The 17,327-nt window shown below is 42.8% G+C and overlaps 1 protein-coding gene across 7 annotated transcripts in view; it reads right to left on the bottom strand.

Moving 5' to 3' along the window:
- Positions 1-2,198: 2,198 nt before the first annotated feature.
- The window catches only part of LOC142487224 (uncharacterized), an 82,651-nt gene continuing 67,522 nt past the window's right edge, over positions 2,199-17,327 (bottom strand). For all 7 annotated transcript variants that reach the window (XM_075586107.1, XM_075586109.1, XM_075586108.1 and 4 more), the window contains 5 exons: positions 16,663-16,722; positions 8,362-8,469; positions 7,349-7,439; positions 5,729-6,100; positions 2,199-2,973 (listed from right to left, as the gene is read on the bottom strand). In XM_075586107.1, coding sequence (XP_075442222.1) covers positions 2,888-2,973; positions 5,729-6,100; positions 7,349-7,439; positions 8,362-8,469; positions 16,663-16,722 — 717 coding nt within the window. In that variant the 3' untranslated portion in view covers positions 2,199-2,887. The remainder of the gene's footprint in view (positions 2,974-5,728; positions 6,101-7,348; positions 7,440-8,361; positions 8,470-16,662; positions 16,723-17,327) is intronic.

Raw genomic sequence — 17,327 nt, 5'->3', positions numbered from 1 at the left:
TGTAGACGGGGGCAGTAGGGCCAGGCTTGGGAGGAGATATGAAGTGCTCCATTTTTGACATGTTAAGTTTGAGTCGGAGGAGGGCCATCATGGATGATATAGTGGAGAGACAGTCAGAGACGTTGGTCTGTGCAGCAGGTGTAAGATCGGGGATTGAAATGTAAATTTGTGTGTCATCAGCATAGAAGTGATATTTGAACCCAAGAGATGTGATAAGGTCATCTAGAAATAGTGTGAAAAGAGAATAGGTCCAGAGAGATAGATAGAAGAGGGGGTGTTAGCAAAAGAAACAATGATCGTACCATGGGAGAGGAAAGAGGAAATCCAGGATAGAACTTTGTTACGGATACCGAGAGAATGAAGAATATGAAGAGGGTGGTCCACAGTATCAAAGGCTGCAGAGATGTTGATCAATATGAGCAGAGTGTAACGGATATTAGTTAATTTAGTGAGGGCTGTTACTCTGGAGTGAGCAGTGCGGAAGCTAGATTGTAGAGGATCTAGGAGAAAATGTGAGCAAGTTAGAGAATACAAGGTGTTTGGAGGCAAAAGGCAGAAGGGAGACAGGATGATAGTTAGAGACAAGTAGGGTCAGGCTTGCTGTTTTTGAGTAATGGTATGACTGTTGCATGTTTGCAGGAAGATAGAAAGGTACAAGAGGGTGAAGTTGAAAATATGTTAAAGTAGGAATTAGAGTTTGAGGAGATGGGAGGGAATGGGGTCAAGAGGGCAAGTGGTAGAGGGAGATGATGAGTTCAGTAGCGACACATCCTCCTCTGTGACAGTGGAAAGAGAGTTGGGAAAGGCAAGAGGAGAGTTAGGAAGAGGTGTAGAATGTGAAGAGGATACAGGGAATATATTGACACATGGAATCCACCGTTGTCTTGAAATAAATCAGCAAAGTCCTGAGGTGAAATGGAGGTAGAAAAAAAGGTAACAGATGGTGGTCTGAGTAGAGAGTCAAAGAGAGAGAAGAGTCGGCGTGGGTTAGACTTGTGCATGTTGATTAGTGAAGAAAAGTAGTATTGTTTAGCCTGGGAGAGGGCAGAGTTTAAACAGACTTGGATACATTTGTAGTAAAGGAAGTCTGCGAGAGTGTGAGATTTCCTCCAGAGGCGTTCAGAGGAGCAAGTGCAGGTGCGCAGCATACGTGTGTGGCAATTTATCCAGGGTCTGGGGATAGAAGAGAGAGAACGATAGAGAGAATGAGGGGCATGTAGATCAAGATAGTAGGATAGGGCAGAGTTGTAGTTCCTCACCAGGTCGTCAGTATATGGGGCAGAGCAGAGAGAGAGGAGCGCAAAGTGTAATCAAAAGCAGGTAGGTTAATAGAGAGCAGGTCTTTGCAGAAGCGAGGGGGAGAAGTGAGAGAAAATAAGATTAGATGATGGTCAGTGAGAGGAAAGAGGGAAATGGAGAAATCAGAGAGTGAATTTTTTTTGTGAAAACCAGGTCTAGGTAGTGGCCATCTTTGTGGGAGCTGGCAGCAGTTCATTGGTGAAGACAAAAGGAAGAGGTTAGAGAAAGAAATAAAGAAGGAAGCCCAAGGGAGAAAGGGGTCATCAATATGGTAGTTGAAGTCCCCAAGGAGAAGAACAGGGGAGTCTGGAGAGAGAAACAAGGAGAGACAGAATTCAAAGTGAGAAAGACAGAACGGGGGATGAGTAGATAGGCAATAGATGACCACCATGTGGAGAAGGAAAGGACAAAAAAGCTGGACAGTGTGAGCCTCGAAGGAGGGAAAAGAAGGAATAGGAAGGGTTTAACCACAGAGAGGTGGAGCCCCACGCCTCCACCCCGGCCATCAGGACGGCATGAATGTGGCCCAAGAGAAAAATAAAATTGTCAAAAAGTTACCACAGACTGGCAGGGAACCTACTGACGTCCTTTCCCCAGCTAAGGTAGGACAAGAGCAACTCACCTGATATGGGAAACACCCCTTAATATATGGAAGTTTTAGGAAGGGCTTGTCCTACCTCAGCTGGTTGGAGGAGTAAACCCATTATTATGGCTGCCATAGAGGATGTAGAAGAAATGTACAAATACAGTATTAAGCAATTACACTGCTTGAGAAGACAATGATATTTAGAAAGTGTATTTTAACGATATAGAGGGTAAAGTTGAAATCTACAGAGAAATAACTTCGTATTGCATCAACATTTTATGGGCATGCAACATATTGCACATAAACAAAGATGTTATTGTATAATCTTTTAATGAAGATGTAATAGATGGGGGGATGGACATATACACTGAGTTCCCACAGTCATAAGCGAGATATGAGGTCTCTGCACCAACAAATTGTTATCTAATAATAAAGAAACTAAACCGGAGCCCAAATGATTGACTTTTTAAGATCACTAAAAAATAAATATACAGATGTAGCCTGATTAATGTTCCCTGGAGCTGCAGAGACCAGTTCATTCTAGGTTTTCGCGGTTTACCAGAAAGAAAGGACCTCGGCAAACCCTAGTCCTGGGAAAATAAAGCGGCTTACATCTGTAGGACTACAAAAGAAACAACATGCAGCAGCGTTGTCACTGAAGCTAGAACATTCATTTGGAATCTTGTGTACACTTGAACAGGAAACCTACGAGGTTTCAGAAGTTCTGCAACAACTTTAAAGATCAACTAAGATCAGAAGTTCATCAAATAAGAACATACAGTAAAAACGGTGTTAAGATGGAATATGTCTATTTAGGTACATATTTACAAAAATGTAAATTTGAAGCAATTTAAAAATAAAAATAATGTATTCACTTTTTTAACGTAATTGAGATTCAGTCCCTTTAAATCAATTAAAAGGTCACAATGTTACAATACATTACTGAAATGATTTTAGATTAAATTTTCAAAAAATCTAGAAAAAAGGTCAATGATTTATTTGTTATTGCTGCAGATATCTGGTGTCACTTGGAGTTTTCAGTCTTCCACTTTCGGTCAAATATCTTATCAGGCTTGGAACGTGAATTCCTACACAAAGAAGGAAGAAATATGTCAATGTATGTAAAAATGGCCTCTTTTCGAAACTGCAACTGTAGTATATTAGTCAACAAAATACTAAGGGGCCTATCCTATAAGACTCGATAACAAACTTATTGAGGCTCTTGAGCGGTTTTCGCAAGGTAGCCATTCAGAAAGCCGCAATAAGTTGGCTAAAGCGTGTGGCAAAAGCATTTTTTTGCGATTTCTGGCTCCTGGCCAAACGCACCGTGCGGTTTGCAGCGAGAACCCCTGAAATTGCAATTTTTATAAAATCGTGCAATTCTAGTAGCCTCGATTATTTTATCAAGGCTCTGGAATTGGGATTTTATCCTAGATTTTTCTCGCCAGAAAAAGCTGGTGAGAAGGGTTGTGAGGGACTTAGAAAAAAAAAAAGCATTATTCCTGCATGGGATTGATGCCGGGGGTCTCCGGAACTGATACACATTAATATCAGCACTGGAGACCCCGGCATCAATCCGATGCAATAAAAATGCATTTACCGTCAGCTTCATTACCTGTGCGGCTAAGCAGTAAGGCAATGAAGGGGTTAAACACAAGTGCCATGTTTATTGTGGGTAGCGGGGGGTGGGTGAAGGTGGTATTTGACTCATGGTGGGTATTTAGGCCTTGCGGGGGGCCTAACACCTTCATTAACCCCCTCTGCCCCGAATAAACAGGCTATTGAAGTTAAACCCCTTCATTGCCCTGTTTGTGGTGCCGGTATTCCTATGCATTTAAATGTCCCGCGCATTTTAATGCATACGAGATACTGGCAAAATATATATTTCATTAAAACACTGCGATCGCTGGCGAGATATGCGCAGGGAGATTCGTCTATCTCTGTGGAGCTCGCAGCCAAATCGCACGGGGAGACATTTGAGGGAGGCAGAGATTAGTTTTTCTGCCTTGCCGAGCGGTTTAAGCATTTTCCTGCCGTACGGTTTGAGTTGGGTTCAGATTATTTCTGAATACCGTGATAACTCAACTGACAAACTGTTCAGCGAGAACATGACAAACCTTGCGATCTAGCAGCGAACTAATCGAGACTACTAGCACAGGCCCCTAAATGTCAATATAAAGTTGTATAAATAGAAAAGCTATTTGTTCTCTTATGTGAAAGGTTCTTAGGCACGATGCACACAAATGTGAAAAGCTGAATATATACAGGCATACCCCGCATTAACGTACGCAATGGGACCGGAGCATGTATGTAAAGCGAAAATGTACTAAAAGTGAAGCACTACCTTTTTTCCCACTTATCGATGCATGTACTGTACGGCAATCGTAATATACGTGCATAACTGATGTAAATAACGCATGTGTAACAGGCTCTATAGTCTTCCCGCTTGCGACTGCTTCGGTACAGGTAGGGAGCCGGTATTGCTGTTCAGGACGTGCTGACAGGCGCATGCGTGAGCTGCTGTTTGCCTATTGGGCGATATGTCCTTACTCACGAGTGTACTTAAAGTGAGTGTCCTTAAACCTGGGTACGCCTGTAAACAATTTTTAAAAGAAGTATTGAGTGGTTCTCCAAATAGGGCATTGGTTTAGTGAGTCTATTAGCATAAAACAATAAAGAAGGTTCTCCAAAAATAAAAGCAGACATGTGGCCCTAGGCAATAAACATGAAGAGACCTGTGAGATCTTCAAACTCTCTATACACTATAATTAGGCTATGGACTCGCTGCGGTCGGCGGCGCGCGCAGGCCACCAGCCCCTTTCCTCCAGTCTGGAGGTCCCCGCTGACTCCTTCCGACGTGGCTGACCGCGTGCTGTGACGCGTCTGCCGGCCGGTGCTGCAAGCTTCTGGTGATCAGAAGCGCTGACTCGTCACGTGGTGCACGAGTCAGCCAATGAGGAGAATGGGAGGAGGCTAATACACACAGACATGCACCACTGCTGGAGCAAGCAGAGAGGGACAAGGGGAGCAGGAGGAGGCAGGAAGCGTTGAGAATAAGTATAAGTATAGTAATAATTAAGATAATAAAGATAATAAGTATATATTATGGGGATCCCGCTGACCGGATTAATCCACAATGTCACGCTCTCAAACAATGTTGAACTCCCTTACAAACAGAACTCTCACTCATTATACAAACACCAAGGCAAAAAACTTCTCTTCTATAGCGGCAAAGGCAACAGAGGGAAGCTTCTGGAGGGAGGCGACTAGGGAGGGAAGTGTGCCTGTGTGTGCAACCTCCTCCACCCCTCTCCCCGGGCTCAATGGGCGCGCCCCCCCTGACCCGTTTTGGCCACGCCCCTCCGCGCGGAAAAGTCAGCTGCAGACCGCAGAGCTGTGACTTGCACGTGCCGCCGGCAAGCAAGGCTGCCGTGTGGACGCGTGCAGCGGGTCCTCAGCGTTAGGGTTTCCGGTATTAATCTACTTGTAAACTCAGGGGGGAGGGGGGTTGCATTTCTGATGTTTTCATTGTATTCAAAAAATAAAAATCAGTGTTCAGTGAAAACAGACATTGGAGTTTCCATACTCCCCTTATGGCTGGGCTGGTACAAGTAATTGCTTAATTTCTGGTTTTTATTGTTTTTAATCAGAAGTGCTAGATGATCAGTCGGTGATATTTTTCAGTTAAAACCTAAAACCGGAATCTGTAACAATAATTAACTCTCCTGTTGGAAAATTAAAAGGTATTGCAAACAGACAAACTGACATGTACCAGTTCATGTGCCTGATTGGTGACTGTTGAGTGCACACTAGATCCTACGGAGATCTTCATAATAACATTACCTCTGAAGGCTGGGTTTGTAGCAGCTATATTGTTCAATGTAGCAATCACCTCTGGAACCTCCATGTTCTTTATGCTGGCAAAAAAATTAGCAGTGGCCTTATCCTTAGCCAAGGGGAAGCCTGGTGGGAAACCTCTGGCTATATCAGGGGGCATAGCTGGTGGTGGCATTCCTTGTGGGAATGGGACAACACAAGGGGGAACTTGTTGAACTGCTGTGTAAGGAGGAAGCGTCCGATTGGTCCATTGGCCTTGAGGTATGTTTGATGCAGGCCCAATAGACAATGGAAACCTTGGTTCAGTGATGGGCCCTCGGACGTTAAACTGTGAGACAGATGGAAACAGCTGGTTTGGGGTGTAATTTGTCACAGGCTCTGTAAAGTAAAAAAAAATACAATTCACTTAAATACACGGAATATTCACAAACAAATATAAAAATACAGTACATCAGTTATTGATACGATATCATAATTACAAACACAGAGCTACAGACCTTAAGAAAATCAAAAAGTATTTATTTTTTTGCAAGATACGACCAGTTTAAGCTATAACAGCCTAAGCATGATTGAATCTTTCTAAAGGAAGCCAATAACACTGATAAATTGTTTAACAAAAAATATTGTTGACCCTGCTATGTGGGTCTGCCCCTTTATGGAAAAACATTATGTAAACAAAGCATAGCGAGGAGGGGAAGGGCCAGCAGAGGTCTATGAGACAGTGAGATTAACCAAATATGTGACAGGGAAGTAAACAGGAGACCAATAAACAAGGGCTTGTGAGACATATATAACATATACGTTTCCAATTCAATAGTCACTCCGCTGCTGGCTCTTCTCATTACACAAGCCAAACAACTTCCAGTATAAGCAGCGGCAGAAAGGGTAAGAATACAAGAATATTAGAGCTCATTGACTAATAAGAAAAACAGAGATAAGAGTTGGATACGTGATGAAGAACATTGCATGAGCTTTCAGAAAGTAATAGTTTCTAGGTTAAATAGTAAGTGTGGCAGGTCTAGTGGAAACGAAAGAAGACAAACAGTGTGCATAGCTGTGCCATATAGATTGTGCAAAACTCAGATTGTAAGCGAGCTCTTTTCTAATGTTCCCTTTATGTTTGAAGTGCTTACTCCCATTGCGTCTCATATTATTTTGTTACGTCTATTACTGCTGTGAAGAGCTAAGTACATGGATGGCACCATACAAATAAAGATATACAGTACAGTACATACAAAAGAATGACCTCTTGCGTAGACCTAATGCATGAATTTACATAATGAATATGCTACAATATAAGAAACACTTCCAATGTCTAAACCATTTCCCAATAAACAGAATATATTATTAGAAAGCATGAAGACAACTGCTGGCTCCAACCATCTAACTAATGCCCTGTAACCTCTCCAAGCACCAGTAACAACAAACCTGGTTACTGTAACTAAAAGAAAAGAAGAATCGATAATTCCCAGGAGTTGTTCCACTCTATGCTATGATGCATGGAAGATTGCAGGAACAAGGACATTTTTAGTGAGCACCATGTTTGAGGTACTGTAGAAAGGACTCTAATACAGAGATACACTGTATGTTCATCAAGCAAAGCATGCTTAACGTATCATTTATTACCTGGGTATCTGTTGAAGCCATGAGCAGAAGGGATTGAAGGCTGGTTGATATTGCTGTGTGGGGCATTACTGCCTGCAGTATTAGATAATGCCTACAAAATAAGTGAACATAAATGTCTTGGATCAGTTCATACCCACGTGCCCCTTTGAAACAGGAACATGCTGCATCGTAAAGGTATAAAGATTAAACAGGTCCACACATATAAAGCTAGTTCTGGTTGGAGAACAGAGAGAAATTGCATTGTTTGCTCTCTAGCAATTACAAGGACTGGCTAATGCTGCACCCACACAATGATCTATTAAACTCTCTAACCAACAATAACGTAACGTCTATCGTAGGGAAAGAATCTCCTGCTTGTTATTATCATTGTACCTTAAAGGCCAGCAAGAAAGATGTAATATCATCATGGTTGTTATTAGGACAGCTTTAAACTTTCACTATTGCATGTCATCTTATCGCTTATTCACCTGAATGAGTTGTAAGGAGTAATATTTACTAAGTCGTCCTGGAAGGTGTCTTATGGAGTAGCACCGCTCAGTAAATACGGCCCTAATGTATTTCCGTGTTATACTCTAGTAGAAAACGTGGTTAAAATGTCAGCAAGTCATTATTTCTCATGATGCGGTTAGCTTGGGGAAAAAAAAAATAATGATGAAGAGACATGTAAGGCCGAGTTTATAGTACTTGCTACGGCGACGTTGCGCAGCGCCGTAGCAGGTACATGCACTCCTTCGTGGATGACGTCCCATGGTCGCAATCGCTGGAAGTCAGAGGATTTTTATTTCAACAGCGATCTCTGCGTGACGGCAGCAGCACATGAGCAGTTCAGCCAATGAGGGTGAACCATTCACGGCCACGCCTCCGCCACGTCCCCCAGTTGCGATCTCTGGTCTCCTGCACCAGAGTGAAGGAATCGCTGTAGGGCGGCAACGGCTGACGTCACGCGGTCGCGTCGCTCCTATTATAAACGCGGCCTCAGACTTTATCTAAAGGTACCACATAAAATGACTTACCTTTTTTTCTGCGCTATTTTTCTTGTAGCGTACTAAAGCTTTAGAAAAACTCTCAGTGACTTTCAAGATAAATGAAACATCTGTGTCATTTATGATCCTGAAGCTATCCTGGGGAAACAAAGAAAAATAAATGGTTTTAATTATAATTAATATACAGGCTTAGTTTTGCTGATACCAGCCTTGTTTACACAGGACACTTATGCACATCTATCAAAAAACACACAGTAGGAAATTTGGCTGGCATTTTTTGCGGGTGTGTGAAACACCAGGACAAAAATGATGGCTATTTGATCATTGCTTTGTACTTCTCTATACTGTAATTTTACGCAGTCAAATTATTACAATTATTTTATAACAATATGTCTCCAGTTGCAGAAAAAATGGTAGTGCAGAACAATATTTTGGGGAGTAGCAATCTTTCCTCTAAATGCAGCTCCCAACAAACCCATAGTGATGGAAATTAATTTATATACCCGGTTATATTTATACAGTTTTGTTGTAGTTCAGATAGCACTCGGAACAAATACTAATCAATGCATTGAATGTATTTAGTGTGGTGCACGAAGGTATGTGCAATCTCCCCTAATTCTCACAAAATGTGTAACGTATATAACCTCCAGCAATCAATAAGTCAAACATTAGTCAAAAACGGGTGCAATGTTATTCAGTCATATAGACCTTGATATTCATGTTGAAAACATGTCACTTTAAATATTATATGTTTGGGCAGCATCCCATACGTGCCACTCGACTTGAAAAAATTGACTATCAGAGGAAAAATACACCTGAACCATTTATATATTGTATTTTGTTGTCCATACGACTGAATAACATTGCGCCCATTTTCTGACTGATGTTCATTATGGAGCGCTGGACGCACAACGTCACACACACACACACACACACACACACACACACACACACACACACACACACACACACACACACACACACACACACACACACACACACACACACACACACCTGTAATATTTATGTTTCATTTTCGGGCCTACATTTTTAAAAAGATGAAACATAGGTTTTGGTTTTTTTGTTCATTCTTTTTTCAAATAATTTTATTGGTTTAAGGAAATATAACTGAGTACAAAAGTAAGTAGGTTACGTGGGACAAAAAATTGGCATACAAGTCGGTTTTATACCCATGGGGTCACAAACAATATCATTTAGCGTGAGACTTGGTGATAAAGCCTGAGTGATTTGGTTTGAACTTGCGCTCAGTTCACCTGTTTTACCTTTGAGAGTAGATTGTGTACAAGCTATAATAACTAAGATGAAGATTTAAGAAGAGCGGGGGGTAGAGGGGGAAGAGAGCGGGGTGAAGGAGGGAGAAAGAGAAGAGAAGGGGGAGAGAGGGAGGGGGGAAGTGTAGGAGGACTGTCCATCTCTAGTCACAGAGAATTGGCTCACGTAAAACCAGTTTTGGATACGGAGGCTGGTCTGTAGAAAGTCTCTTTAACCCGTATCCCGTTTTGTCTTATCTCTCAAGTCAAGGGACCCATGTTTTGTGAAATTGGTTGATTGATAGATTCGTTCAAGAAGGCTTTCAGTTTTTCCATAAACATGACATAATTTAACCGTTTCTCTACAGTCTGTCTGGGGGGCAAGTTTCTTCCATGCGGCCGCTATCGAGCATCTCGCTGCAGTTAAAGCTGCAGTTCAGTCTTTTTTTTTTTTTTTTACTTCAATAGTTTCATGTGGGCAATCTCTAATTACCTAAAGAACTGTATAGCTGCAGGTCAATTCGTTCTCCATGTATTGATAGGCGAAATTTGGTGACATAATTAGAGCTGGCATATGTGTTTCTTCTGCTTCTGTCTCTCAGTGGAAGCTCATGAATATTCATGAGCACTCCTTCACTGACATGTGCAAGAGGGAGGGCAGGGCTGACAAAGGGGTGTACCAGGGCTTGTGACAGGACATGAAGGGGCAGTGCCTTAGCAAATGGCTGTTAAAATAGAATACAAGAAAATTGGTCTTTCAAAGTTGTTTTTTTTAAAACAGAAAATGCTAAAAGTATTTTTTCTTACTACAGAACTGATTTATTAAAAAAACACACATGCAGGATATTGACTGAACTGCAGCTTTAATATGAATGAGATTAGTCGTTTTAATGGGCGGTCAATATTCTCTACTGGTTTAGCAAAGAGAAAGATTAGTGGGTCTATAGGAATTGTGAGTTCTGTTATGTCCCTAAGGATTTTTTGGACCATAGTCCAACATTTTGGGATGGCGGGGCACGTCCACCAAATATGTAGCATATCCCCCTCTGTCCGTAGCCCCTCCAACACTGATCGGAGGCCTCCAGGTAGAGCTGACTTGGTCTACTTAGGGTGAGGTACTACTGGAATAGGATTTTATATATATTCTCTTATGTTGATGTGCAGGTGGAGGTTTTTGCTGCCGATTCCCAAATATCCTCCAAGTCATCTCTATCTATTTCTAGATTGAGATCTTCAGCCCATTTGGCAATATAAATATGATCAGGGGTATTTATTGACAACTCCATCCCCAGGTATATCCCAGAGAGCAATCCCTTCTGATAGATACCTCTCTTGCAGAGTAACTTGAAATTTGTGAGTTCAGGGAAGACAAGAGTCTGGGAAATTGAATATAGGTAGTGTCGGATTTGGATGAATTTAAACATATGTAGATTTGGGGCTTTGTATTTGATACAGAGTTCCTAGAAGGTGAGAATCTTTCCTTTTGTGACGAAGTCCATTATTCTTTTATTATTTTTAGTTTGAAATTAGTCAAATTGTCTAGCTTCACACCCTCGAGGGAAATTTGGGTTGTTAAAAATAGGGGATAGTTGAGATGGGCAGGACGCAAGTTTGTATTTAATTTTGGTTTAATTCCAAATATTCCATGTGGACCTCATTGACCCAAAATTGAACACCCTGGCACTGGTTTCTCTGATCGTCGCTGACCAGAGAAGTTTCAGCAGAGAGGAGGCCCCCGCGTACCGGGACTCTATCCCAAGCCAACAAAACAGGTCTGGATATGCATTCCAGATCATCCCTTGCCTAAACTGGGCCGTCTCATAATCTCAGCATATCCGGGACCCCCATGCCTCCCCTCGTCCTTGATGCCAGCATAACCGACCTGGCCATCCTCGGTCTTTATTTTGCCAAATAAGTTGAAAGATCATACTTTGTAGGTCCTTTAGTTCATATCCTGGTATCTGGATTGGGACTGTTTGAAAATAGTAGAGCAGTCTCGGAAAATATTTATCTTCATTGAGGCTATTCTCCCAATCCACGATATCTGGTGTTTATCCCAGGTTCGGAGGTCCTTTTTGATCTTGTCAAACAGGGGTGGGTAGTTGCATTGATATTGGGCACTATAGGATTTTGCAATATTGACCTCGAAATATATAATATGGGAGAAGCTCCACTTGTAGAAATTCAATTGAAATAGTTTAATTTCTGGGGCTGGGAGGGAAAGGTTTAATGCCTCAGATTTATCATTGTTGATTTTGTAGCCCGAAATTTTGCCAAATTCTGTTAGGCGAAATTGGAGATTTGGTAGGGATGTTTGGGCACTGGCTAAGGATAGTATTATATAGTCAGCGAATAGGGCAATTTTATAATTTACATCGCCAATTGTAATACCCCGAATATTTATATCATCTCGAATTCTTGACGCAAGTGGCTTGATCGATAGTGCGAAGAGGAGGGGAGACAAAGGACATCCCTGTCTAGTTCCGTTTTTGATTTCAATCATATCGGAGTTATTTCCTGGAAGTTTAACCAGGGCTGTGGAATTCCGATATAGGGCTTTAACCCCCCTCTAAGAAGGGGCCCGAGAATCCAAACCTCTGCATTGCTCCATCTATGCAGGAATGCCCAGTCTATCCTGTCAAATGCTTTTTCAGCGTTGAGGCTCAACAGGATAGCTTTAGTGTTGGTGAGGTGCACATGGTCTATAATGTCTATAATCTTTTGAGTATTATCAAAGGCCTATCTCCACGATACAAATCCCACTTGATCTATATGAATTAATCTAGGCAGAATTGGATTTAGCCTGTTTGCCAATATCTTGCTATAGATTTTTAGATCGGTGTGGAGCAGCGAGATTGGGCGAAGGCTGCACACTGAAATGGGTCTCGGCCTTCCTTATATAGAGTATTATTGCTAGGTTTGCGGCAGACATCGCAGTTGGGATTGGGTTTCCCTCCAGGAAAGAATTGAACACCTCTAGTATAAATGGGGAAAGAGTCGTCAAGAATTTCTTATAATATGCATTGGTTAGACCATCTGGTCCTGGGGTCTTTGCTATTTTCAGAGATTTTACTGCATTTGTAAGCTCCTACTGGGAGATTCTCCCGTTATGACCTGTAACTCAGTTTCGGAGAGCTGAGGTAGTTTACATTCTTCTAAATATTTTGAGATGACCTCTGAGTTTGGGGGATTTCTGCCCGACGATCTCAGATTGTATAATTTTGTAAAGAATTTTGTGAATTCTTGGGCTATTTCTTTATCGTTATGGGTAAGAAGCCCATTCTTACAACGAATTGCGGTGATGTGGGATTTAGCTCTCTCGCCCCTATGTTTGTTGGCTAGGAGCCTGTCAGCTTTGTTTTCCTTATCGAAGAATCGCTGATTTGTCCATTTCAGTGCGCTTTCTACATCCTCCAGTTGGATTTGTCTTAGTGCTGTCTTGGCCGCGTTTAGGGATTTATATAACTTTTTTGATTTTTGAATCTTATCTGTGAGTTTTTTTATGTAACTTTAATTTGCTTTTTTTCTGATGGAAATGAAATCTCCCCTTATTGTCGCCTTATGGGCTTCCCAGAGCAATGATGGGGCCGCAACAGATCCCTTGTTTATATTAAAATATTCGTTACATTTTAGTTTTATACTGTTCTCAATCTCGGAATAATTTAGAAGGGAGTCATTTATCTTCCTTCGGAAGGGGTTACTTTTTACAAAGGGTAGGGAGAGAGTCAAACCAATTGGGGCATGGTCTGACCAAGTGATCGGCCCTATGTCCAAGAGAGAAGATGCCTGTCAAATATTTTTAGTAAGAAGGATGTTGTCAATTCTAGAATAGGTCTGGTGGGGGGTGGAATAGGATGTATAATCCCGTTGGCCTTGGTGTTGGGCCCTCCAGACGTCTGTCAGGGAGAATTCTTGTATGAGATCTCTAAAAAATGTTGTTTATTTTGGGAGTGAGTGGATTGGGTGGCCTGGGATAGTGGATTTGTCCAGCTCAAGCGAGAGGACCATATTCATATCTCCGGCAATTATCAATTGATTCCAAGACCTGAGCCATAAAATCACCCTGATTCTCATTTGGTGCGTAGAGGTTTAGTAATGAGACCTCTGTGTCTGCAAGGAAGCCATAAAGAATTAGAAATCTACCCTCAAGATCCGAGATCACCTTTTCGGTCGTGAAAGGGACACCGTGTTTAATAAGAATGGAATTGCATACCTTAGTCGGAGGGGGGGAGGGGAAGGGGAGGTCCTACCTAGGGGAAAGCCATTGTCTGAGATAAATAGAAGTCTCTTATTTCCTGGTAAACATATTCATAGGTAAAAGAGAAATTTGGTTCCAGACAAACATAGGTTTGGGAATCATAACACCTTATAACAACACATATCATTGGAACTTGGGACGTAGGAACAGAGTTTAACAGATCATGAAACTCGGATTTTGAACAGTTTGTTGCGATAAACGGGGGATAGGGGAGGGGGGGCAGGAAGACTGGTGGTGTGGGGAGGGGGGGGGGGAACAGGGAGTGTGTGTGAGGGGGAACAAGAGGGGTGGGGGGGGCGAGGGTTTCTTGGCTTGGGGGAGAGTTTGGACAGTCAAGCTGGCCCCCCACCCCCTCAAAACCCCATCACCCCAACTCCAGATTGGTGGTTGGACAGGACAGGGCCCAGGCCCGCTCTTCCCTCCATCCGGGGAGGGGGGCATATAGATCCTCTCACCCGAGAAGAAAATCAAATGGAAGGACAAGGAGGGGAGGACCGGATCATCTGCAGCGCGCTTCTCTTCATCACCGTCCGGTGGGACCGGTCGGGTTCTTGCTGGCAATACAGCTGGTATTTCTTCGGGGAGTACAGGGAGCAGCCGAGACTGGTCAGGCTCCGATATAGAGGGCGGGATCTCCGTGATCAGTTTTGTCAGATATGGTCTTATATTCTGAGCCTTAGTGGTTCTATAAGGCTTTGAGGCCGCAGCTGCGGGGCTCTAGCGTGTGGCTCCTGTCTCTTGTTTGTGGGTAGGGGAAACGGATCGCCATATGTTTCACCGGCACCTTCTGCATCCCAGAGAGGAACCGGGAAGGCAGGGAGCCGGGTAAGTTTAGCTTTTGGCAGGGGTGGGCATCTTTCTCCCTCCCCTTCCCCCAGGTATCGAGCACCTCTGGCAACAGGGGGAGAATGGTTTTTTTGGGGGGTTGGGGGAGGGGCACAAATAGGCTGTCCGCTATCGCTCATCAGCCTTTGATGGTCTTTGGCCTGCCAATCTCTGAGGCCCAAAGTGGGCCCGCATTCTGGTCTGGCCTTTGATCCTGTGGAGGCTCCTCCTGTGGATTTGGAACAGATATGCCCAGGGATCTAAGGAAAACACTAGTCTCCTCAAGGTATCTGATGGTCACATATTTTCCATTTGTTATTGCAAATCAATTTGAAGGGGAACCCTACCTATACAGGATACCTTTGTCATTCAATTGTAGAGTGTCTCAGGGTCTCAGGTCGCGTCGCCTGGCTATAGTAACTTTAGATGTCATAAAAAATTTGTATGGACTAATTTTCGAGTAGGATATCCCCCATGTCCCTGCTGGCAGATATGATTCTCTCTTTTGCGGAGTAATATTGGAATTTCTCTATGACATCTTTCCTCCACTTGGGACCTTCGGATCTGGGGCCCAGAGTCCTGTGAGCTTGATCGAATTCAAGTTTGCAGTCTTTTAGCTCAGGGACTATTGAAAAGCTTAGTAAGGTACATTTGGAGATTCTCCATCTGTACTGTCTCTGGAATATTTCTGATTCCTACATTTTGTTGCCTTTCCCTGTTCTCTTGGTCTTCGAGACCGTCTTTCAGGGAGTTTATGTCATGGCCTAGGCGTGTGATTTCATCCTCTGCAGTAGATTGCTGCTGAAGGGCCTCTTCCATTTTAGATTCTAGTCCCTCTGTTCTTTGGGTCAGTGAGGATATACCTGCTCTAATTTCGCGGATAGCGTTCTTCAGATCATCCTGAAATCCCTCTCATTCTGACGAAAAGGACCTCCATATATTGTTTTGTGAGCTCTTCTCCTTCAGGGATTGGGGGTGCTTGTTCCCGGTTTTTATCGGGTGGCACACGTGCTCTGTTGCCATCTTGGGTATCGGGGCCCAGACCCGCAGAAAAAGCTTTCTTTAATGCGATGCTACAAGAGGGTCTCAGGAGCTCCATTTCTAGTCGACCTTCCCCTGTGACATCACCGGAAGTCTCCGAAACATAAGTTAATAGAGGATTTAAAGAAGCAATCCCCCAGGAAGCCTATTAGTATCTTGCCCCCTGACCATGTGATGCTTTTTTTACCGCTTTTCTTTTGTGTGTCAAAAACCATGATTTGCTTAATGTCTAGTTTAATGTTTCCTTAAAGTGGTTACTATGACATGGGAACTTGCAATCCAGGGACCACATGACGTATTGACTACGTCATGCTCATAGGACTTGTTTTTTCCGGGTTAGATCCCATCCTGCGTTCCCATGGAGTGCAAGACGATGGTCTAACCATTGAGAAAATGGAAGAGGATCCCTCCCCTTCTATCACATCCATAATGGCAGCAGCGATCATGTGATCGCACTGTGACAGAGGGGCCAAGGCACACGGCCACCACGACACCTCTGGCACTCAAAGTGTTAAACTGCACTGGGTCTGGGGGGTGCTCCATTTAACCTCCTGGGCACTTAAAATTTCAAATGCATATGTGCTGAACGGAGATGGGTTATTTCACATTACTACAAGCCCTGGATATGTTGTTTTGCACTTTCATATGTCAAGACCTGAAATGTAAAACACTTAAAAAAAGAAAAAAACTAAATAAAGCACTAATTTTCAATCCATCCAGGTTGTAAACCTAAAAAAGTATTTCATGATTGTATCGAACTGTTCTGTTTAAGGATTACAGCAATGCAAAACAAGCACTGGGTCCTAAATCAGGGATAGCGCGGAGCATTTTGATCACGCTCCCAATAGTTTCAGTCTCCATCTCAGATCTTTAGTATCCCAGAGTTGCTCCCTCTCTAACCCCAAATGCCATAAAAATAAGTTTATGAAGAGTTACCAAGAATTCAAAGAGCTCACTGTTGCACATGAATTCATCCGGATCACATTCACTACATTCCTAGCGGGAGAGACACAAAAACAAGTGGATTAGAACATTACTCTTTTTGTCCGCACTTTCCAAAGATGTAAGAATTAGCTCAGTTCCACAACAATGCAAAAGGGTGAACACGTTTTGTCCCATCAAAGCTCCTTTAAACCAGGGCAAAAAACGCTAGGGTACCTAAAATAGTAATGGACGTTATTTTCCAGGAGTTTAATGCATAGCCACAAAGCTAATTATCTGCAAATCTCATTAGCATAAGCTTCACATCAGGTTAAATCAGCAAGGCCTTGCATTAGCTTCACATAACCTGACGTGAGGCATGTGCTCATCGGCCCTTAGTAACTATGCAATGTTAGGGGGGGAGGGGGAACGCCACTTCTGCATATCATTCACAATAATGGGCAGAATAATTTAACCAAACGCATCAGTTGTGTAGCATTAGATAATACTTACTGCATTAAAAACAAAGTCCCTCTCTTTATGCCTTTAATGGGTTTTAATGCCATAGCAACCATTTAGAAAAACACATAGAAAAACGATCGATCACGGGGGAGAACAGATCGAACGACAGGTTAGGCAATTACCGTATTTGCCTGATTATAGGGCGACCCTGAATATAA

Source organism: Ascaphus truei, chromosome 2, assembly GCF_040206685.1.
Source record: "Ascaphus truei isolate aAscTru1 chromosome 2, aAscTru1.hap1, whole genome shotgun sequence".
NCBI classification, from domain to species: Eukaryota; Metazoa; Chordata; class Amphibia; order Anura; family Ascaphidae; genus Ascaphus; species Ascaphus truei.
Note: the sequence above shows the minus strand (reverse complement) of the source record. Positions and strands in the feature narration are given on the sequence as shown.